The sequence below is a fragment of the Alosa alosa genome, chromosome 20, assembly GCF_017589495.1.
Source record: "Alosa alosa isolate M-15738 ecotype Scorff River chromosome 20, AALO_Geno_1.1, whole genome shotgun sequence".
Taxonomy (NCBI): Eukaryota; Metazoa; Chordata; class Actinopteri; order Clupeiformes; family Clupeidae; genus Alosa; species Alosa alosa.
Genome location: NC_063208.1, coordinates 12157028 through 12181667, shown reverse-complemented (window position 1 = coordinate 12181667; position 24640 = coordinate 12157028). Strand labels below are relative to the sequence as shown.

The following is a 24640-nucleotide window of genomic DNA, read 5'->3' as shown; positions in this document are numbered from 1 at the left end:
TCACGAATTCGGTAGAATGGCCCATATATAGTTCTAGGCTATATATACCATAGACTGTATATATAGAGTATACCACCATATATACAGTATGGTGGCAATCCGATAAAGGACATCACTTAATTTGACCTTGTAAGAGGTCTGCCCTCCACAGGCAACACAAACTTCTGTCTTCTTCTGCGATTATCTCACCATCAATGCCCTATCTTTCCTCTCTTCTGGATGATCATGACTCCTGAGTATCCCAACTCACATTGTTTTGTAATAGCCTACAATTTTGTTTTTAAGCTAACTTTGCACTTTTGCCAAGGCTCTGACTCTCTTGGTGAAACATTTCACATCACTTGTTTTGCTCATGCAGCTGTTTGCTTATTAGTCACAGAAACAAATTAATATAAATTAAATAATGAAGACTCAATCTGCAGCAAATGTTGCAAGACTGGGAAGGCTAGTGAGACATCCAGTCCAATAAGTCTTTAGTCATGGGACTAATCTTCATTTGACAGAAAATGAGCACACTCCATTATTTATGATTCTGCTTTTTCATTGATTTCAGCTGCTCAGAGGCAAGTTGCCCATTAAAATAACAGATTACTTGGTTTACCAAAGCTGATTTGTCTAACAGATAAGGACTAAGGCTGCGTTGTGTGTAATAAATCAGTTTTGCATGAATAAATTGGACTATTTCCTAACAAAGCTATTCTGATTATGTACAACTACCATCACCTATAATAATATTGTTTTTGCACAGACTACAATTTAGATGACCCTCAGTTCAGTTTCTTTGATAATAAACTTTGTCATACTATCCAGTAACTGTCCAAAATCTGCCAGCAGCCAGTGATTTGAGCACTGCAAGTCTGGATAGCTGACTTCAGAGAATCAGCCTCTAATGTTTTTTCTTCTCAGTGGTACATCCTTTTGTATAGTCATCAGTCAAATGAAGAAATAAAACTGCAAACAGTAATTCTTCACTGAGGAAGTGAAAGAAGGGGCTACAGGTTACAAATGGCTACCAAATTCAACAACAGCCAAAACCATATGAATGTGCATGTAAAAAAGATGATTATCAGTATACTGTGTGGCTACATGGGTGCTGTATAGGGGCAATACAACACTAAGCTAAACCATTTCAGTTTGGATTCTCAGGAATCCATATAACTCTGCTGTCTAAGTGACCTGGGTGTTGTAACCAACATGGAAATTCACACCAGACGCAAATGTAAGAACTGTATGCATATCAGTCAGTAACTCCAACATACTGTCAGTAACTGCTAAGTGGAAGAGGGGTGATCAGTTTCCTGCTTAGGCAAGTCATACCAATGCCTTTTACAGTTTGGGCTTTTTCCAGGTTAGGTAGCCTTACATCCCTTCAGAGGTGGAGAAATTTGAGAGAATTATGAAAAGTAGAAAATGGCTTGGGGTGCATTGTAGAATTGCATAGAAAATTAATTTTGGGTGATAGAAATAACCAGAGTTGAGTTACAATTTGATAAGCAGATAAAGAACTAAGGCCAACAGTTGCTTCCAGCTGAGCACAATATCCAAATTAAAAACTTATACAAAAATACATCAGATCCTGAAAAGGTCTGTAGGCCATCAGTAAAATCAGCCATTATGGACTGTTACCCATGGACATTTGGACACCAAAATCTGATAGTCACCAAATTAATATGAAACTAGCCTATCAAAATAAAGGGTACACAGACTAATATGAGAAGATATTTAATATTTTCACCAGGCAGGAAAATAGTTAAAAAGGAAATTGCACAAGGAACTCCAAAAATAAATGTAAAGATCAACAAACACCCCTGATGCGGTTCCTGGAGCAACCTATTAACGGTCTTAAATACTGATTAAACCAGCCTACCAGCAGCACTCAACAGCAGCCAAATGTAACTGCATCCAATCACCTAATGCTGGTCAAATTAACAGAAGCAGCATAGTCACAACAAATGGCATAACTTGGACAACACCTGCTCTAAACATATCAGCCTAAAGAAATCAGTAAAAAAAGTGTTTCTGTAAATAATTGACAGAAGAAATCAAAAACTATTTTATAATTTTATTGATGGCAATTAACCATGGTTTTATTTTCACTCATCCAGTAATAGTAATGGCTTTAAAATTAAGTAGACGTCCTTATTATCCAAAGTCACCCTAGTCCATTTAAACAAGTCATAGAAAAATATATACTTAACTTTTTACAATACTGGTTTTGGTCCAAACAAAAGTGGATCAGAAAAGCCAATATACCTTTAGTCTTCAAAGGATCCCCAATTTGCATTTAAGAGTCTTTTAAATGGATTTGGGCAACTTTGAATAAAGGGCTTTACATAATAAATTCTAAAAGACAAATGCTGAACGAAAGAGATTTTTAAACACTCACGCGTACACACAAAAATCACATTAAAAAAACAAAACAAAAACAAAAAAAACACTATTTACAAGTTCTTGTAATATTGAAAGGCCAATTAAGAGCGAGAGACAGAGAGAGAGAGAGGGAAAGAGACAGAGAAAAAGCAGAGTGATTAAGAGAGAGATCGAGAGATGGAGAGGAAGAGCAATATGAACAGATTTGGAACTACAGAATGACAGAGGTTTGTTTGGGGGCTCTCCCTGCCCCCCCACAGTGCACCCTCTTGTATAAACACATTCATATGCTTCTCACATAAGACCGCACCCTACCACACCAGCTACACTTCCTACCCAACTCATACACACGCGCTCAGTCCTGTACACAAGAACAATGTACGCACACACACATACTTAACAGCTGTACAAGGGGAACACACTTACACATACACCACACGCAAGCTTTTTTTCCTCTCTCGCTTCAGCATGTTTGAAAACACATCTGTACATACAGCAAACGCTGGCAGCCCGACTTAAAACACGTCCCTGCTGCACACAAACGTCCAATCTCACCTGATCAGCCCGCTGGGGAAAAAAAAAAAAGAAACCAAGGAAATAAAGATTCCAACCCAGGATTGAGTCATCTCCATCAAATTCTTTGCATTTGTTTGTATCCACTCCCTTTCCCCTGTCCCTCTACGCCTTACAAAAGTCATGCTCTTACATCGGCAGATGTTAAAAATAGAGCCTTTTCACATGTAGCAGAGGTTTGTGGCTTGATTGTTGACATTTTGTTACAATAATTTGCTTTTTTTCCCCCCCTACATGAGGATTTTTTTTTCTGAAGCGTTACGTTTGAAGTCTGGTTTTTGTTTATTTATTTATTGATTTATTCCAGTCCCGTGTGCTCCTCGTCCCGCTTCCTGACCCAGAAGTCATTCAGAGGTCACCGGCTCTCCTGACTCACACACCGCAACACTGGCCTTCTCCCCCCTGGCAGCAGCGCAGCGGCTGTCCAGCGGGAGGCGCTCTCCGCTCCCTCAGGAAGCCCTGTCGGGCTACTTCCTGCGCCGCACGGCCGTTTTGATCTTACGCCCGGCTATGCCGTGTTGTCCAGTGGGCGTACCGGTACTCTTAGTGGATCTGTTGGGTCACAGGTTAAAAAAAAAAAAAGTAAAAATACACACACACACGCTTACAGTACTGGTTTTTGTCCAATCAAACGTTGATCAGAAAAGCCAATATATAATATAAAAGAAAACAAAATAGATCAGCTCCATGAATGGGCACAAAAAAACAGCACATTTTGGCATGATTAGCCGAAAATGGGTGTACCCTACATTATAATATATTATACCATGATCTAGGTTGAAAAGGGTGTCGTTTAAAAAGTGATATACTACACCTATGAAGTAGATCTGGTAAAACAAAGTTTAATCAATGCTTATGAATGGTAACTAACAACGATAGTAGGACGACGGGTGAGCCTGGAAGCAGGCTTCGCAACAATGGAATCAACTGTAAACAGCTGCAAAAAAACGATTTTAGCTCTAAAACTCATTTAGTATTAATACTTGATTTCATATTTATTTATTTCGTAAGTGACCATGGTATAAATGGGGTAATGCCCTTCGATGCGTCCATTATCAGATCCATTATTATTATCGCTCCGCGTCATCCATTTATTTATGATAATGGGCACCTCGTCGGGCATTATCCCTTACTTATCTTCATTACTGAATCAAATGGAGCCTGTGGCTGGCTTAGGCTCTTACCCGATGTTGAAAGTGGGGGTCGGGACAAAGTTGAAGCCCCCGCCAGGAGCTGTGGGTGGGGGAGCTGCTGGAGCAGCAGGATTTGGTGCCCCTCCGAACGTGAACACACCGCCTGCATTGCCGGCGGGGGACACAAATCCACCGGCCCTCGCAAACTGGAAACCTCCACCTAGCCAGACAAACAAGACAAGACAAATTCAGAGTGACTACTAGGAAAAAGCATTTCTAAGGTAGGAAAAGGCTGTTCAGTTAGAACACTTTATAGTAATTGATTATAAATGAATATGACTTCCCTCCCAAACAGAAGACGCTGTTTTGATATTCGTTAGTGTGTGTGGGTGTGGATAGATTTTGAAAACAGGTCAGCCGGGGTGAGATGACTGAAGCCATGTCTTCTTTGGTGCGACTCAGACATACTAGCAAACAATACTGTTTTTGTGTGTCCATTACCAGTAACAACCCAAAAATAATTCAGTGGAAATGCATGGATTCCAGTTTCTTCCAGTAGCAGCAACTGGAATCCATGCATTTCCACTGAATTATTTTTGGAATCTGATCCCTTATACCTGTTCATTCTTACTTCGTTGTTGACTTATCGCGTGACTAAATTCAAGATGGCTGCAAACGCTAAACTTCGTGAAGATACTGTCTGTATAAATCGTCTTGTAAGTAAACTACCAGTGCTTTTTCAAAGTTCTCAATGTCTCGTTTTAAATGTCAGGGCCCTCGGAAGTCTACCAATGAAGTGTGGAGATACATTGAGCCTCGTAAATGGGTGTAAAACCGTGATTTATTGGCATGGCTAGCCCGATGCCGAAGCACCACTATTGAAAAAGCTGTTGGTAGCATCGGCTAACTAACGCCAGATTTTGGAGTGCAGGGGACAAGCTGAGATGGGCTATGAGACATACGTTCACACTCGGTATCATGCTTCAATACACTTTAGGTCAATATCACACCGGAATTCTCCTTTAATCAGACACCACACTCCATTCTCTACAAGCAGGTGAGAAGTGTTGGTGAGCAGTGAGTGAGAAGCGGTTAAGAGCTGCTAGTCAGGGGGGCATTTCCCAAAACCATAGTTGCTAACCTGTTAGCAACTAACCTGTTAGCAACTTAGTTGGTTGGCAAAGGGAAATTGCATTGCAACCAACAAAGTTGCTAACTTGAAGAGGGTGAGGGGCAGGGGAGAGAGCAGTGGCCCAATCCGATGCTCTTTTGTGGTCAGTGACCGGTAGAGGGGAAGGCAGCCGCACATACCTTGGCCGGTGGAAGTGTTGGCGGAGCCGAACGCCGGTGTAGCGTTGGCTGCCTGGCCAAACACGGGTGCTGCTGTTGGTTTGGCGCCAAACGCTGGGGGCTGGGATCCGGCGGAGAAGGAGGATGTGGCTGAGCCGAAAGCCGGAGCGGCCGGCTGTGACGTGCCTTGACCAAATATGGATGCCTGGGTGGAGCCAAAACCAGTGGTGGAGGTGGCAGGGCTAAATGCGAAAGGCGAGGGGGCTGAAGGAAAGAAAAGTTGGTCTCATTCATCAAAAAATCATTGATATTTTATATATTTTATTCTACATATGGCCCAATATTACACAAGCACAAGAGACATAGTAGTTGTAATTTCAGTTTAAAGCCATATCATTATCTATAGTTATACTATGGCAAAATTCTAATATAATAATTTTTTGGGGGGGCTTTTTCTTTTTTTAATACCTTTAATTGGACAGGACAGTAGAGAGAGTGACGGGAAGTGAGCGGGAGTGAGAGATGGGGTAGAATCAGGAAATGACCCGGGTCGGACTCGAACCCGGGTCTCCGTGGGCACGCGGACCCGAATATGGTACGGGCGCTATAACCAGTTCCGCCACGGCACCCACCCCAATACAAATTAGATTTAAAACAAACAAATAAAATCTCACAGATAAAACAAATTACTTTGTGAGCATCGGAGTGGTCTGTGCAAGTGCAGCAAAAAAAAATCCTTTAACGTATGGTCTGAAAGCTTTAATTACTGAACCTTCACACAACTGTGACCAGCGTACCTGCAGAAGCCGGTGTAGATGAAGACGTTGCTCCAAAGGGGAAAGAGGGCGCATTCGTGGTGGCCGATGCGCCGAACATGAAGGGCTGGGCAGGGGTGGCCGAAGGGGCGGCCGGGGTCTCCTGTGCCTGTTGTCCGAAAAGGAAGGCCTTTGTTGGGGGGGCCTCTGATGCAGCACTCTGGCCAAACAGAAAGGTGCTGGAGGGGGCAGGAGCCGCAACAGAGGCCAGAGTGGGGGCAGGGGTGGAGCTGGCTACGGCACCAAACAGACTGGGGGCAGGGGGGGTGCTGGAGGCTGTGCTGGATGGTGCTGCAGACATGAAGCCAAAGGCTGGCTTGGCAGCTGACGCATCTGTAGAGAGGAGGGAGAGATTGTAATTTCTCATTCATTCCTAATAAAAAATAATAATAATTCATCGTCTAATATCTAGAATTACTAAAAATAATAAAGTGTACAGTATACCATTTCATATTAGTTATAACCTCAGATAGCAAACATACAGCCATTCCACACACACACACACACACAAAACGCTCACCAGTACTGGTCTGGCCAAACGCGAAGGAGGGTTTGGGGGCCTCTGCCTCGCTCTTCTCAGCAGGTTTGCCAAAGGCAAAAACAGGTTTGGGCTCCACAGCTACTTCAGGCTTGCTGAATGAGAAGCCAACAGAGGGGGCAGCAGTGGTGCTGGGAGCCTTCTCTGTCTCCTTCCCTGCACCAAAGAGGAACCCGGCGGTCGGAGCTGAGGTGGAGGATGCCTCCTTCTCCTCCGGTTTCCCGAAAGAGAAGACGGGCGCGGAGAGCGCCGGCTCCGAGCTCTCAGGCTCGCCAAACTTGGCGGTGGAAAGCAAGGAAGGAGCAGAGGTGGCCGGCTCGAGCCCAGAGAGCTTCCCAAAGATGGGGAGCGAGGTCAAGGAGGCGGCAGTGGTGGCGGGGGTGGAGGTGGCATGGACTGTGGCTGTGGCGTCCTGAGGGGTGGAGAAACTAAAGGTGGGGGAGGGGGTGGCACTGGTCTTCTCCTCTGGTTTGGAGAGGCCAAAAGAGAAGCCTGTGTCCGAGGAGTCAGCTGCAGGTGCAGGACCAACGCTGGCTTCAGTTGCAGGTGCTGTGCTCGTCGTGCCAAATGTCAAGTTGCTGGCACCAAACTTAAAGCCACCGCCTAAGCTGGGAGCATCTGTCGTCTTAGAGTCTTCAGTGGTGGTGGTGATCGATGTGGAAGAGGATGAAGAGGCTATGCCAAATGAGAAGACCCCTGACGGAGTGCCATTGGTGGTTGAGGAAGCCTCCGTAGTGGTGGCACTGCCAAATTTAAAACCTCCAGAAGAGGACGAGGAGGAGGAGGTGGTTTCAGAGACACCACCGAACTTTAAGCCCCCAGTGGAGTCAGATGACGCACCTCCAAACTTGAAGCCACCAGAAGGGGCGCTAGAGGAGTCTGAGATGGTTCCACCAAATTTGATGCCACTTGAGGCAGTGGTATTGTTGGAGCCAAATTTGAATCCGCCAGAGCTGGAATTCGTTAACGTCGAAGTACCAAACGAAGCTGCAAGGGGAAAAAGTAAAAAAAATAATTCAGGTAGAGGGAAAGGTTGAGGTCAAAGAGGGAAGACATATTTTCAAGAGGAAAAAAAGGATGAATTATAGTTAGATGCAAATGAAGTATCAACGGAAATACTGTTTGTTGCTAAGTTTCCTGTTGTACCTTTTGGCTCGGGTTTGGCTCCGGGCTTACTGCTCTGGCAGGCCACACACTGAAGGTCTTCTGCCTTGTTTTGCACACAGCAGACATCACACTCCCAGCTGCCTGCTGCCTTCTTGAACTTATCCCCAAAGCCCAGCAGGGGCGCTGCTGAGCTGCTGGAGGAGGACAGGGCAGGCAGGGAGGCAGGTGCTGCTCCAGAGGCTCCTGATGGGGGGAGAGAGAAGTAAGGGGGTTAATGATAGAAGTTTATTTGTTTATTGATTTTATATTTATTATACAGCAAAGTATTAAAAGTAAAAGTTACAGTTTAAAACAGGCCTGACTCAGTAAAAAAAATGATTTCCAGCAGGTTCCTGTTCTGCAGCACATATAACAAGTAACAGGGACAGGCCATATCACACATCACATTTACATACAACACTAGGCAAGACATCAGACTTAGTATAGACAGTGATATATAGAGGTCAATGTTTGCAAGTGTATGTATTGTTCAGAAGCACCAAGAGGTAAATCACTGGTCAAGGGAAAGACTTTTCAAAACTCAAACCAGTGATAAAAAAAAAAAAAAAAAAAAATGCGCCCCTGTACCAGTTAAGAGATGCTTCTTCATTTGATAGGGCCTTGACATTTAATTTTTGTCTCCGTAGATGTGCATTGTGCACTGGGAAAGGTCACTGACAAGTTGAGACCAGAACTGACCAGACACATTAACATCATTCGCTCACCTGGTTTTGCACTCTGACAAGCCACACACTTGGTGTCCTGCGCTTTGTTCTGCACCATGCAAGTGTCACAGTCCCACGAGCCCTCTGGCTTTTTAAACTTGTCCCCAAATCCCAACAGTCCACTAGAGGTGGACGATGAAAAAGTGGTGGTAGCAGCAGCAGCAGCAGTGGCAGCACAAAAGCTGGATGTCGAAAACGCTGGAAGTGTTAGGCCGGGCTTAACGCTGGTGCCAGGCTTGCCGGTGTCGCAGGCCACACACTTGAGTGCGTCTGGCTTGTTCTGCACGAGGCAAGTGTCGCAGTCCCACGTGCCCTTTGGAGGGGCAAACAGGGCCGCCAACCCCGTACTGGAGGCCGATGTCGTAGAAACGGGGGGTTTACTGTCTGATTTAGAGGAGGAGGAGGATGACGAAGACGAGGAGGATGAGGAGGAGTCCGTCTGTGGTTTGGAGGTCTGGCAAGCTACGCATTTGGTGTCCACTGCAGAGTTCTGCAGCATGCAGGTGTCGCAGCTCCAGGAGCCCGCTGGAGGCTTGAACTTGTCCCCAAACCCAGAGACAGAGGGGAGGCTGGGGGCAGGCTGAGAGGAGGGTGTGGAGGTGGGGGAGCTGGAAGAGAAACCTGTGGGTGCAGGACAGATGCAGAGAGAGAAATTAACACAAAACGACGCCTGGACACTAGTTCGCTTTGTAAGAGCGCTGAGGGTGAGAGTCCAAGGACACCATGAAAGGGTGCCCGAGTCTTACCAGGAGACTTGAGGAGATCCAGCACGCTGCCCTGCTTCAGGGTCTTGGCTGGTTTGAAGGGGCCCGAAAACTCCTCTTTGGTCTCAGTGTTCGCTGTGCTCTTCACTGTAAACACACCAAAACATGGGAGACATAAACACATGATGAAGGGCTTGAGTGGGCCCGAAACGTCACGGTAATTAAACTATAACTTGGGAGCATATACTGGTGTTGTGGACTTTTTTTCCCCTCTCTCTCATCGTAAGTGTTTTGTCCAGCACCCAGGATTAGATCGGGATGTGCGTGCGTTTTTTCCTCTTTAGACATAAACACACACCCACAAAATAGCCTTTAGATCCAAGGAATGTGACTCTTAGACTGGAAGTAGATCCCACTCACCTGTAACAGTGATGGGCGAAGCAGCAGCAGAGTTATTAGACACGGTGAGATCAGTCTTCATGACTGGAGCGCTGAAAGTGAAACCAGACTGCAAACAAACAAACACACACAATTAGTAAATCACTCCCTCATGTTTAAGTACTGGACTGGAAACTGGCAATTGCAAGCACTTACAGATGGAGAGAAAGATTGAGGGCTGGCAGCTGTCGCCTTGACAATGGGGGAAGCGAAAGTGAAGGGCACAGAAGGGGGTGAGGATGGTGGCGGCGGATCCTGCAGGGGAGACACAGGTTACAAATGTATCACTACGGTAACGTCAACACTAAATGGAACACATCATCAGCACACATTGTGGGAGCTGAGGCTTAGCCACCAAATCAGACAAACAGAGGAAACAGTAGGCATGTTTCCACTGCAGGTAATAGGCCCCCCAACCCAGGTAAAAGGGATAGGTGCAGGACCGCCTCGCTAGTAAGCCCGTGTGTTTCCATTGTTTACAGGACATAACCATATGCAGCCTTTTTTACTGCAAGATCGCAACGCTAATTAGATCAACTGAAATGGCATAACAGCTGGAATCAATAGAGTCAATAGAGAGCATAGGCTACCTTTGAATAGCTGTTCCAAATTAAATGTTGCATTATGTAGGTTTCATTTGTAATGGTCACCTACTTGATAAATGAATAAAGCCTACAATTGAAATTCTAACCAGTTAAAGCCTATTTTTGTTCATTCAGTGTAGGCTACCTAAACTGTAATTAATTTAGCTGTAAATAACATCTGCCTTGCTGGGATAAAAAAAAAAAAAAAAAAAATTAATAATAAAAGAAGTGCTAGTCATCTTCCACTCACACCTCGTTCACAACTCAAGTCTTTTGGCCGCACTTAGACCCCGAAGCAGGGACTTGATTCAGCCCCGTAGAAGTTCCCGAATCAACAAGATACGCGCACCCGTAAAACTAAGTTCCAGTTCCTGCAGTGGAAACGGCCCTATTGAAACCATAATCTGTACCCCAAAACATGATCCAAACGTCTGCTCACCTTTTTAGTGACCGTCTCGGCAGGTGCCGTTTTGGCGAGGGCAGGTGTGGGTGTGGAAGTGGTGGTGGATGGGGAGGAGAAGCTGAAAGTGGGCAGTGCACGTGTGCTGATGGGGAGGGAGATGGCAGGCAGGTCGGGGACCTCCGCTACCTGAAACGCCAGAAAAAAAACACAAGGTCATCAATAACCTGTCAGCAATGCAGGCATGTTACCAATATTCAGGATGTGTGAAATGGAGAGATTAGGAAACGCCCATTCAGGCACGTTAGTTCATCTGCAAGTATGGGCAAAGAAATTAAACTGCCTGTCTGAGCACGATTTGAATTCACACGTGTAGCGAGCGATACACACTGACCTCATCCTCTGGGCGTTTGGTGGAGGGCCTGACTGCTCTCTCCCGCTTCATCTTGCCTCCTCCGGAGCCAGCACTACTGACCGTAGGGGTGCTGGACAGGGGGTAGGCCGGAGAGCTTGTGCTGCAATGGAGTTGCAAAAGGATAAAACCACCACTCCTACACACCCAGTAAAAAGCAACAGAGACTTGTGTGCAGCAGACATGCAGAGATCCAGCCAATTATTAAAGCCCAGTGCTTCAACTACGTAAAAAGGAGGAGATTCACAAATACAAACTACAACACATACACAAGTGTGGACTCAACATTACTGATCAGAAAGATCAACATGATGTCATGATCATTTTAATATGAATATTAAAGTTAAGATGTACAAAGGCATGGAGTGATGCACTAGTGGCAAAATATGACACAGGCGTAATTCCATATCCCAACTTGAGTTACATCCGGAGTTGCCGATATGAATCAGTGGACCTGTTATCTGGGCTAGCTATATATAGCCACGTCATAATTTTTGTTGTGGTAAGCAATATTCTCTCCAACGAGATGTTTTACCTTTGAGACGTGGTTGGTGCAGCTTCCGGTATTAAGGGAGATCTTCTCACAGGCTACAGACAAAGAAACAGAACATGACTAGACGTTAGTGTGCTGGAGCCTTCATGCACAACCCTGATTAGATAAGGGAGTTACGGAGCCAAAAAAGAACTCAGACTTTTCCCCCCAACACATGTTTGTCTAGAATATAGAACGGAGACCACTGGATGGATGAAATAACGTCTAGCTCAAACAGCAACAGCTAAAAAGTGAAACGAAAAAACAACCATCAATATCATGCTCATACTTGTAGTGGAACTGGTAAAAGAACTGGTAAAAGTTTGAAGAGAGAAGCCCATCTTAGAGGATCATTTTACTTTAAATTTGCAACATCCAACAGATGCAGAACAAATCAAACATGGTGGTGTAAATGTAACTGCAATTACATTTTGAATGGGAGTCAACACCTATTCATTTACATTTACTCATTTCAACATGGAGGTCAATTTAACTACAAAAGATAAGGATTATAACATTGGATATCGCTACTCCGGTTGCATTATATGAAGTGGCTTAAAAAAAATAAAAAATATGCAGAGGAAGGCCTCTGGTAGGGCTGCATGCAAGCATTCATTCATAAATTCAATCTCCCATAGCCAGAGACGACAGCAATAACTGAAAAGGGTCCTCACCGTGTCCCTGGAGGCTGTCCTCTCGAGTGCCCGATTGACTCCACCAGGTGTGAGAGAGGGACGGAACGCCATGGAACGGTTCCCAGAGGCGGTGGCAGCTGACGGCACCACCAGCTTCTGCACTGGCGGCAGCGACGTGTCCATCTGCACAAGGACACACACACACACAAACTGGTCACACTGCTGTTCTATCTATATCTACATACTACCAAACACCACTGCTGTTTTGGACAGGACATAAACGACATCAAGTTGGATGTGTGGAGCAAACTCATTTGAACTAGCCATAAACATTAGCAACATAATTCATAAAGCCAAAGTTGGTGTTCTACAGCTGTAACACAACATACACATCTCTCTCCACTCATTTAACTTGAATCACAATGCACAGGATTACATATGCATACAAAAGCATACATTTTTTTTAACAGAGCAACATTAAGTGGAGTGAGAAGTTGGTGAGCTGGGAACCATCTGACTGGCTTTGAAAAAGATCACTGTTGAGACTCAGCTGTTACAGCTGTCTGAGGATAATGGTTTTAATACGGGCACCTTTTAGGCACACTTTTGCCACAAGGCAAAGGACAACAGCTGTCAATGGAAGTGACAGCAGTCAGAGGCTGGCAGGAGAACAACCCCCCACCCCACACACACACACGACCCTGTTGCAGTAGGGCAATAACAAAAACAACACTGTGGGTAGCGTGAGAGGAGGACTAACACATGTGCGCATGCATACAGTACCTTTTTCTTCTTGACCTGGAAAGGTGAAGCATCCAAGTCTGTGCGATCCAGTGGCTGTAGAAAGAAACAAGAATGAGCTTCAAGTTTCTCCGACAATTCTGTTATGTTGATTGTTTGTAATGGGTCGCAAACAACAACAAGTCTCAAGCTGGACCTGAACCAACTCAACCTAGTTCAAATGCCCATTAAAACCCAATTCTAAGGGAACAGAGGCACAGGGAAATAGGGAGAAGATACTCACTCTTGACAAAGGTGACGATATGGTTGAGGGGATTCTTTTTGCATCCTATGAAATGGAAAAAAGTTGATGTAAATGAGCTGTTCTTGCTTCAGGGCTCGAAACCTCTGGCAAACAAGGTTTCCATGATCCCATGGCATACATGGAATTGTAGTGAAAACTGTTAAGTACTGAAAATGAGGGAAAAGCGAGCCGTGGCCAATACAAAATCAAAACAATAGCAAAAAAGGCTTCCAGCTTGGGAGCCAATTTTCGCATTTTTAGTTGCCATTTAATGATGGGTGCTAACAATGTCCCACTAAGGTCTTGAATATGAAACAATAGCTTGAGGATTATTGTTGACGTTTCTCCATTCATTTATGAATCCGTAAACGATAGAGCCCGACCGATTTATCGGCCGATATTAGGCATTTTCCAAACTATCGGTATCGGCATTTATAATGGCCGATAAATTAATATTTTAAAAATAAAATAAAAATGGACGAAACACCCTTCAACCATGTCATGAGTGTTGGCGTTGTATAGTTTGTCCACCAGAGGGCACTCAACACCGTCCCTGCTGGCAACACTCGTGTATAACGTGCCACACATCCTGCAACCTGCTGATCCAGCCAGAGTCGGGCAGAGAGAACCAGTTATCCGCGAGTGAGATCAGTGAAGTGTGTTCATGGTGATTTGGTCACGAGACATACATTGCTTGAATAACAATTAAAAGAACATCAGTTCTCTTAACTCAAATAAGCATGACCAAATTCGTGACAACAATGTCCAGTTTTGCTGCTGTAAAATAAGTCGAGAGTGAAGCGGAATTAGCTAGTAATTACGTTACGTTGTTACAGTGTAGTTGACCGTCTGTCCTTTTAACTTTTGACAATGTGACTGAAGATTTATTTCTTTAATAGCGTGACAGTTATAGCAGTGAGACGCATCATCTCCCCGGGCTGTTAATTTGAAAGCGTATGTTTTACAATTTGCAGTATGACGTTATCCATTGCTATATTATGGCTCATCATAGACTAGTTAACCACAAAGCTAGCTAATGCCATGAATATCAGTGGAAGACCGCTAACGTTAACATTAATGAGCTTGGAAACCACAACGAACTTATTCTGCCTAAATAAAGTAATGATTACTGTATTTATAACTACTATATCTGTAGTTACAGTCCCTGCATTGTAAAATGTAAGTTATACGTGCGAGGAGTGAACATTTAGACATAGAGGAAAAGTATCAAACGTAGCTTGTGCAAAACGTAGCTTGTGCATAAAAGCTTTTCTTTTACACGTGTGTGAAATCTAATGACGCCAAGTGTGCGTTTCAGACTGTCGTTCAGCCGCAGCATTAACAAGTTACATAATGGATTTAGATCACTAAATAGTAGGTTTTAGAAGGCAGGCAGCAACTGATGATTGAAAATGGTTTGATGTAGCTTGATGGAAATAATTTTAAAAGTGCAGGTAAAGGGATAAGCAAGCCGACATTGTAATTATAAAAGGTAGCTTATAAGGCAATAGGGACTAATTATTACACACGCACACTCAAACATTTAGGAGTGACCTTTATCTTGTAATGATAATACAAATGATGATAATAATTACAAAAAATAATGATGACATTATTACTAAGTCTTAATTCAAAGTTATATTTATGAAGCTTACCAAGTTTTAATACTGGTAACTTTGATTTGGTTGTTGTTATTGTGTTTTTGTTCAAAAGACTAAAGTTTCATATCTTAAGTTTCTATTTTTATACATTTTATATATATTTCGATGTTCCTCTGTGACGATATTATTTAAGTTTGTTTTTAAAATGCATTATCATATTATTTTAGTCAATACTCATAAATAACTACAAATAACTAATGTTAATGTTTTGTGGCACGTTTCTGAAGGAAAAAAAAAAAAAAAAAAAAACCCTCGGCCGATATATCGGAATATCGGATTTTTAAATCTACAAATATTTGTATCGGTCTTCAAAATGCTTCATCGGTCGGGCTCTAGTAAACAACCAAACAGTAGTCTCAAATTGTAATAACCCTTTCAATGTCTGCAGTATTTTAGTCCCTCCACAACAAATTCTAAATAGCAATCTTGAACTAATGGAATACACTTGTGTTATGAGTAAGGTAGATGGCTCATTTAAAAAGAAATCCACAAACAGCCTTCTATTGGCTTACTTTACCTACCAGCTGCATCCACTCAACAATAGGCTAAACTACTAAAATATGATCTGAAGATGGTAGAGTTTGCCTGGTAACATGCAACCTTGCTCTGGTGATTGCCAAGTCTATGATGAACATTCCTGGTGAGTGACAGAAACTTTCCTCCCCCTGACCAATAAACTCTGCTGTGGGTTCACGCCACACTGGGGCTTTTTAAGTTGAAAAGGATGAGAAGTGAAAGGCAACTCACGGCCAGAGGACTGGACATGCGCTCTAGGGACTGCAAGATGCGGCGGGCTGTGGCACTAGTCACCCCGCAGGGCTGAGTGCCAGCAGGCTTCGCCTTTATCTGTCTCCTCACTGGGACCTGAGGGGAAGAACAGGAGGAAAGCCAAGGTCAGAGAAGACAACATAAGTATGTGAGGAGAGCGACTACAACATGTTGCCGGAAGTGAAGGTTCTCTTTTCTGTTTCTGCACTGCATTTGATAATAAAAACAATACTCTTAGTCGTTGCGAGTACTACTTGTTCTTCAGTCTACAGACTACATCTCATGTTAATGTCAGCAGTGGCTCATTACTGACCTGATAAGGGGTGCTTGGGCGAGAGCGGGCATTGCGGCTAGCAGAGGCGCCTCCGTAAGTGGTTTTGCCAGGGTAGTAGGGTGAGTCACCCAGCTGACTGGAGTTCAGCATGGAGCTGTTCATTGTAGACTGTTCCACATCACACAAAAGGTACAGGTTAAAAAGGAACAAAGGCAAACACACACATAAGTATTCAGGACAAGCAAGCCTAGCAAATAGAACAGATAGATGCATACGCATCCATCACACATAGGGTGGGAATAGCTCTCAAATACAAACTCACTTTACTTGGAATGATTCCACATGCAAAAACCATCCCTCACACCCAAACGCACACGCTTACAAACACAACCGACATGAAACACGATCCATTACATACCCAACCATGTAACACTGCTTCAAATCTTGGATAATCGGATTTGTCCATTTGGCACTAAACCCACCACCCCATTGATTCTTTAAGATAATGCATGCCATCACTCACCAGAGCAGAGGTGCCGAACACCGACAGGTTGAAGGAGGGCTTCTTGAGGCCGGCCTGGGAGGGCTGCGTGCCTGAGTGAGAGCGGTCCGTCTCTGGGGACCAAAGCAGCGGGGCAGGCTTTGAGGTGGGCACATCTGCAACAAGAATTCAGGCCTAGGCTGGAGATCTGGCCATCATGTGCCACTCGCTGTGCTGTACTGCACTAATACATACTAGCCCTATGCTGGACTTTTAAATAACAGTGTTTCCCATACATTGACATTACATTACATTGACCACCACACAATGATTTTCCAGGTTGTACTAAATTGTGCTTAAATCTGGTTAGCATCATAACGACGCTGTGCTAATTTCTTAAACTGTTGCATTCAAGTTAATTCTACAAACCAACCACCACAAATTTTCAATTCTCTGGGAAACACTGAATGAAATGATGATCGACAACTTGCAGTTCATGTGTATTATTACACCTAGTCAAGCTACTCTTCTGTTCCATCATGGGCCCACCCGCTTGGATTCTACATTTAAACAAATCTAAGCAAGTGAGGATAGGAACAGGCTTCACTCAATGTGTATCTTTCCAAACTATCAGTGCTGGCCTGAATAGTCAGATCAAGAAAAGTAGGAGGGAGGCCGCACTATACATAAGTGCGCTTCTATTTGCAGACGCATTTTGGCGCTTGCAAATGCGCACCGAAATGTGTGTGTGCAAATAATAATTCCTACTTAACAAATCTCAGCAGCCATACAACACAAGCATATATGACAGAAAACGGCATCATTACCTTTGTCAGAGGCACGTGATGAGAAGCCACTCGTGGTGGAGATGTTGTCATCCTCGTGCTGAGAGCTGGAGTCCTTGATCTCCTTCACCAGGGAGAAGTTCGAGGTGGAGGCAAAGGGGCTCCCGAACGGGGCAGCGGTGGAGGTGGAGGGCTGGGGGAACAGTGAGCTGGAGCCACCCAGGGCTGGGGAGCCGTCCAGCGAGGCAAAGTGTAGGTGGGAACGGTTGAGAGGAGGTCTTGACAGCACATCCTGGAAGTTCAGTGATGCGCGGCTTGTAGAAGGTTCTGGAAGTCAGAGAAGTTTTAAATCATTACCTTGCTTTACTCATCAACCTCCCTTCACATGCACGGTTCAAAACTGCTCAGGGAGCCAACTGAAGAATCACAAAAACATTTCAGTTAGTCAAACTTTGTAGATTTTTGATTTAGTTTTAATATTTTTATATATATATATATATATATATATATATATATATATATATATATAACTTTTTCTAGATAGATAGATAGATAGATAGATAGATAGATAGGACACACACTTACAGTATATAACTTTTTCTGCTGTAAGTGCATGTTGTGTGTGATGTCTGTATGCTACAGAGACCTTGAATTTCCCCTTGGGGATGAATAAAGTATCTATATCTATTTGCTCTTGCATTCAACGCCAAGAGAGTGTGTCTGGGACAGCGTGTCGCACCTGTGTTACTGGTGCTGGGCTCGGGCGAGTCACGGCCGTGAGGGGAGCTCTCCTGGTTGCCGTTAGCAGGAGGGTCTTGGCTGTTGAGCTCTGGGGCGAGTCGTGTGGCGGCGGTGGCACTGCCCTCGGCCACTTCTCCGTTCCTGAAGTACTTCTGGAGCCAAGAGGGAACGATGCTCTTCACTGTGTCGGTCACCCTGCTGATGAGTCCAGCCTGCTGAAGAAGCACACAGACAGAGCAGAGTCAGACCACCATCTGGAGAGATCTCGGACACAGTTGGGCCTGCCACAACATGAGTTTTCCAACGTCAGCTTAGCAACCATTGCTATGCTATTCGCAACTTTTTGGCAATTAATCATAGGTTGCTACTGTTTATAAATCTGTACTGCATAGATCACATGTGACCAAATATGGCATTGACATCTCTCGGTTCCATATTTACTGCAGACCGTCTAGTCCTTCAGGCAAGCATGATCTAGTGTGAGCAAGACTCAAAAACTTAAAGTTCCTCATTAAAAAAGTTAATCACACAAGATTGCCTGCAGTATTAAACTTAAACCATGTTCCATGAAAGGTCATGTCAGGACAGGTGTGTGTGTGTGTCTCACACATGCACACACTAGACCAGGCTGCAAAGCTTTGCCATGGCAGTGAAGTATCTGGGTCAGCTTGCCAGCATCTGTGTCTAAACCACGCAGGTCTCTGAATTCTCTCACTGAGCTACATTAACAGCATTGTGCTGCACAAACCCTGTCATTACGGGCTTCACCAAACCATAGGGCATGCTTATCACTGATCCAAGGGTCGGTCTTCCTCTTTCAAGTCACACTGCCTCATTCATTTGTGGAGGGTGGCGTCAGGATCTTGCTCAAGAACATATTAATCCATCATGCCAGAGGACATTCGGTGGTGCTACTGCCCTTGTCTCCAATTCTATGGTGGTGCGAGTTAAGAGGGTCTAGTCATACTTGAGTAATAATTCAGTCAACAGTGGCGTTACAAAGCAAATAAGAGAAGAATTAGTCCCCCTTGAGCTTCCTAAAGCTTTGTAGCTATGCACGGCAATCTGTGCATGCTCTACTACCCTCCATACTGATACGCAAATTCTAACAACAACCTCTGATGTTTGCAGAACTACTGATTTGTACAGGGTGAGTAATCCCAGCACAGGGAATCGTTCTGCACTGCAGCTTCACTGAGCTTCAGTTACATAAACACAGCAGCACACAAAGGCACCCGGGTAGGCTAATGCGTTCACGCAGCACACCATTTCTGCTAGCATTGAACAAACCAACCCGCTTGCACCACTGTGACAGACACTGGAATTCCAGAGAGGCAATTCACACCGCCTCGATAAACGGCAACTACCAACCATTTGCAGGTTTGCTGGATCACCGAGTGGTCAAGGGTGTATTTACTGAACAAACAAGATTAAAATAGTACCTCTAAGGATTTAGCTCTTCTCAGCGAGCGTGTAGCCCACTGTTAAGTTAGGAACCAACAACGATAAAAAGAAGAGTTCATAAATGGCATAAGTGTAGAAAGAAACTATTAATTTATATGAATGACAAGTGGTTTGATGTAAAATATTATTCATGTCATACAAACATTATATGTATTGTACAATAACTCTGTCAGAGGGACTGCAGATGGAAATGAGCTTTTAGCTATAATCTGGTACAAGCCATCTTTTTACTCCACATAATTAATGAACCTTGTACATGGTCCCAGTCTTAAAATAAACCAATAAACTGAAACTGAAGCTTCTTGTGTTGTGCAATGGCTACCCAATCAGCATCAGTGTGAGTGCTTATTGACCCTCTTTTCTAGTTGTGCATTATTAGTAGACTAGTCAAACCATTGCTGGATTAGATACATACTAGTGATCTCAACGTGAAAAAATAATTACACAAGATGGCTAAGGACAGACATGTTCAGAAGGTGAAAATAAAGGGGCCATTTCAACAGCGCAGTTCACACTATAGGCTATACCCTTTACCACCTACAAAGGCTAAAGAATGCACTTCAACACATTCAGACCATTTGTTAGGGTAGTGTGACTTACAGATTTTCCTATAGCCCAACATGAAATTCAACAGCTGACTGAAGAATGCTACGGTTTAAATGACATGGAAGAGCCTGATCGAGAGAATAGATTCTGGAATCACACACAAACTAATGGCACAAGAGGCCTTTGTGTCAAGTTTCCCCAAGCACCTCTCCCCCACTGTAACCAGGAGTAGTGTAATGTGCGGGCTGCAGCAGGAGTGTGCCTGCAGTTGAGAGGAGATCTGCAAAAGGCTTTCATCTCCAGATAACCCCATGCTGCACACGCATCTGCTAATCTTCACCTACTGTGGCCTCTTGAGTGCCCTAATGACAGACTTCTCAACTCTCTCCCTTGCACACCATTTTCCTCCCTCTCTTGTATGGTGTCCAGCATTACCCTAAACAGCATTGGTTCCCAAATACTGGGTCGCAAGAGACTGTATTTTGGGTCGCCAGCATAGTGACAAGTTACACATCCCCAGCAGACTATGCAACACAGAGACATAAATAATATTATTAATTTCATATAAATTATTTATGATTAGATTGTTTCACCGTTTTCATGTTTGTTGCATGATGCATGGACATGGGCTTAGGCTACTCAGGCATGCCTGTTCTTTGCTACTTGTGAGTGCCCCACTGTGTGTGTTGCCCCCTTGTTTTGGGGGAGTCACTGAAGAATATGTTTGAAGATGAGAAAGAGGCCGAGTATAGTGAGGAAATGTATAGGCTTAAATAACGTCACCTTCCTAAAATAATGGCACAAGTCATTTTTTGCCAGAATTTATTTTTTTGGTTAACTTGTGTTTTCTGAAAAACTTGGGGGTATGAAACGTGAAATGTATACCATTTTGCACACTAAAATACAAGTAAATGTACACAGAAGTAATGCAACCTAAGTTGCATAATTATATTCTTAGTTATAATTTCCCTGTATGTCCTGCTGGTGACCTCAGTGAGAAGTACCTGTTAAGACGCTCTTAGCTAGTAACGAGTACTCTGGATCACTCGGTAGATCTACGAGTGTTTTCACGACGTTCTGAAGCAACGATGGTTTTGGGAAACAGTCGCCAAACCTTAAGATGTTCGTAAGAGGGACTTTACTACCTTCTTAAGCTTACAATGCTTTCGGGAAACCGGGCCCAGAGCTAATAAGCACAATTATCTTGAATTTCCCCTAGGGATCAATAAAGTATATCTATCTATCTATCTATCTATCCATCCAACCACCTGGAGGATGGGGGGGCATCAGCAAAGAAAGTTTGAGAACCTGTGGCCAATATTGGTGGTGAATTGAAGTGAAATGGGTCACGATGGCATGTCAAAAATAAATAAATAAATAAATAAATAAATTTAAAAAAAGGGTCCCCAGAAAACAGTTCGGGAAACACTGCTGTACAGCACCACACAGGCAGCACAGTATTCCAGCCATGGCAGCAGTTGGTGCACACCTCCTGTGAACATGTGTCTGATCATAAATTAAATAAAAAAATAAATTAAACCCCCACCCACCCCCAAGATCCCGGAGTGTAGCTCTTTTTCTGTAGTCTACTCCAACTGTGACACTGAGGTTAGAAGGAATCATTCCCTTACACAGCTTTATCACCACAGCTGTGGGAGGGACCTGCTGCCATGTATGGAGCTCAAGCATGTAATTGTCTAATTAGCTACATGCTGAACAGAGCTGACCAAACCACAGGCAGCCTCCTTTTTAAGACCTGAGGGGACTCAACTTTGACCTTGCAAAGAGATGGCAGGCACTGAGACACTGGTGATGCAGCACAAGTCACAGACTTACAAGCCTTTGTGTATTTTTAACAGACCTGGAAGCCTGCAGACTTTCTTGAAAAAAGCGGAAAGCTGGTTAGAGACTACCTACTGTGTCAAAACATATCAATGCAGCCTCATAAGTTTCCCAAAGGCAGCAACTGGCATAAGTTGCTTTGCCAGTATGGGCAGTTGCTACTTACATTCCCAAAAGGCACTTCTATTAAGGTCGTTTTCGATTTAAAAGCATTGTCTACATACTAAAGCACAGAACAAAGGGGAGTGCATCATCAACTGATGGAATCTTTGTGCATCCATGTTCACAGGGTCACAGCAGGGATCATCACCTTACATATTAGAACACACTAAAAATGCTTCACATTTGGTGAAACACTCTGGATGCACAGTTTTAAACACCTGCAAAGGACCATTCTTGTTTTATTCTTTTTGATGACTAGATTAGATGGAGGAAATTCAAACGAGCCAAAGTGAAATACATTGGAAATCCCCTGAGGACACCATTATTTGATTTCCTCTCATGCCCGCTGCTGCACACTCTAGAATAATCTCCAGATAGTGTGTGTGACGCCACTAGACACTGAAAAGGAGCAAATATAACATGCATAACGTGCATTAATCGTTTCCATTCAATTACCATTTTACCTAAAACGGTGGAGGCCAGACGAAGGCGAACATTAGCAAGTATTTTGGCGGGGCGGTGGTATGCAAGGGGTTGTTCTTGCTTTCACAAACAAAAGTTCAATGATCGGGGGTCAGTCTGACCTCACTAGCGGGGGAAAACTGACCCATTTAGCGGAGTTTGTGAAAATGTATTGTAACATGACAAGCTCTTTGACTTTGGTGCAAAACAGATGTGCTATACTGTTTAAACAGACAAAATGTAAATCAGACAGGAACACATGGCAGTGTGCCAAAAGATCTATAGCCATGAGCTCCGATGCATGCTTTAAACTGCATAAACACAGCTAATGTTACCCTAACTAGTCTACGCTAACAAATCACCATTACTGACTTGGGTTCCAATAGAGCTAACGGTAATCAACAGCGTCAGCTGACTTTACCTAGCCACAATAATCAGTTCGTCAGACAACAAAACGTAACAGGGAATGATCGCCGACTCATCCGTTTCAGAAAGGGAAATAACAGGCCCATGCACATAGTTCTAAAGGTAGCCTCAGAAAGGGTATAAAACCACCTGCTTTGTTATCCAATGATGACGTATCTAGTTAACGCTGGCTGGCTAGCTACAGATTCCTTTCTAGACAGCGAGCTGGCGAGATCCCAGTTAAGAGAACGTTCACAGAAATGCTATAAGACACGACATGAGGTCAATTTGAGAGTTTAATAGGACATTGATTGAACACGTTTTTCTTTCCCATAGAGCCCTGGAGGCAGCGTAGTGAGACCGTTAAATCAACGCGAGCTAATAAGCTAACTGCGAGGGAAACCACACGTGTAGGAAACGTCAATTAATGTGTCGTCCAAACAATTTGCTAACGTTAGATTTCTTTGTCACCCAAGTAGACACCAGCCGAAGCCGACGTTACAATGTCCTCAAAAGAACTTTCAACCTAAATGTAATATAAGCAAGACACAATTCATATGATTGTTGTAATGCTACCTGCATTCATCTATTCTGTACGACAAAGTGAAGACGCGCGGAACTTTAACTGACATTGCTGGTAGCGTGGTTGCTAGCGAGCCGAGTTAGCTCGCTGCTTAACCATAACTACTGTTAGCCAAGTTGCTAACATTATGGCTAGCTAGCGATAACTTGGTTACCCATGTGGGCCCTGGCATTCATCCAAACGACGTTAGGCGCACTGCGCAGCACCTTTTTAGCTTCGTAGCTATTGATATATACCTATTTAAGTAGACGAGTTACAAATCCCTAAACTGAGACAAGCAATATGAATTACAATGCTAAATGCTAGACGCCCGATGACAAATTATCGTATTATTGTTTCAAAATACAGACCCAGTAACGGAACGTTACCATGCCGGTGAACTTGCTAGCTATCCAACCTACAAGCTAGTTTAAAATTGCTAGCAGTTAGCTAGCAGTCATTCGGTGACATTTTAGCCAAACCGTTAGCTGCTAAGCGAGAGACAGTTAGCTTTCATAGCTACAACACGGCTAACTGCTAAGTTTTTAACGTCAGTTTGAGAGGAAAAAACGGTCTACTTACAACTACGAGAACGTTTTTACCCTCGTAGCCAAATGTTATTAAGGTTTACTCGCGTCAAAATACAGCTGCCATGAAAGAATACGACTGTTCTACCCGGCATTCTTAGCTAACAGCTACGCACCGTCTCATTAACCATACAGTGCAGGCCATAATGTGAAGCAAACTCGGGCCTGCTAACAAGGCAGGTAGTTCATAGGCCTCGAAATTTGTCTTCAATAAAACAATAATACCCATGTTAAACAGCTGGAACAAACATCTACCTTCTACACGCTTCACAACATTAAAGAAAGACCGCCCGAATTACCTGTTTTCCTTTAGCATATGGTTTAGAGGCGATATGATATCTTCTTGATCTAATTTTCCCTCCTCCGGTGGCCGCCATGGCTAACTATTGAATCACTAATCGGTGCCTCGGCGCCGGATGGAGCTTGCCTGTCAAAGAACTCAAACTTGCTCAGCCCACCAATATACCGTCAGACACTTCGTTGGAATAAACGTGACGCAGTTGTGGGAAATTGAGTTTAACATTACTATAACTTTTAAAAACATGATTTAGGGTGTTTCTTCACTCATTACAATGTAATTT

General features: G+C 43.7%; 1 protein-coding gene across 3 annotated transcripts; it reads right to left on the bottom strand.

The window, feature by feature from the left end:
- Window positions 1–1706: 1706 nt before the first annotated feature.
- Window positions 1707–24479, bottom strand: nup153 (nucleoporin 153). 3 transcript variants are annotated; one of them, XM_048229744.1, is made up of 22 exons: window positions 24359–24479; window positions 18028–18244; window positions 17331–17615; window positions 16546–16679; window positions 16062–16190; window positions 15728–15844; window positions 13320–13364; window positions 13079–13132; window positions 12335–12478; window positions 11664–11716; window positions 11111–11231; window positions 10756–10905; window positions 9889–9987; window positions 9715–9802; window positions 9337–9441; window positions 8591–9211; window positions 7866–8069; window positions 6702–7706; window positions 6164–6514; window positions 5388–5630; window positions 4128–4296; window positions 1707–3495 (listed from the first exon to the last, which is right to left on the bottom strand). In XM_048229744.1, exons 1-22 carry the CDS (start codon window positions 24434–24436, stop codon window positions 3411–3413), a joined length of 4497 nt encoding a protein of 1498 aa, XP_048085701.1. In that variant the 5' UTR covers window positions 24437–24479; the 3' UTR covers window positions 1707–3410. The 3 variants fall into 3 exon arrangements, with proteins under 3 accessions (XP_048085701.1, XP_048085703.1, XP_048085702.1); XM_048229746.1 differs by having other exon boundaries at window positions 16546–16637; XM_048229745.1 differs by having other exon boundaries at window positions 18028–18241.
- Between the last annotated feature and the right edge of the window lie 161 nt (window positions 24480–24640).

Coding starts and splice junctions, on each gene's coding strand:
- nup153 (XM_048229744.1), bottom strand. CDS start 24,436: ATGGCGGCCACCGGAGGAGGGAAAATTAGATCAAGAAGATATCATATC. Junction 18,245..24,358: donor CATATGCTAAAGGAAAACAG/GTAATTCGGGCG, acceptor GTGCTTCTTCAG/CAGGCTGGACTCATCAGCAG. Junction 4,297..5,387: donor CAACACTTCCACCGGCCAAG/GTATGTGCGGCT, acceptor TTGTCTGGCTAG/GTGGAGGTTTCCAGTTTGCG.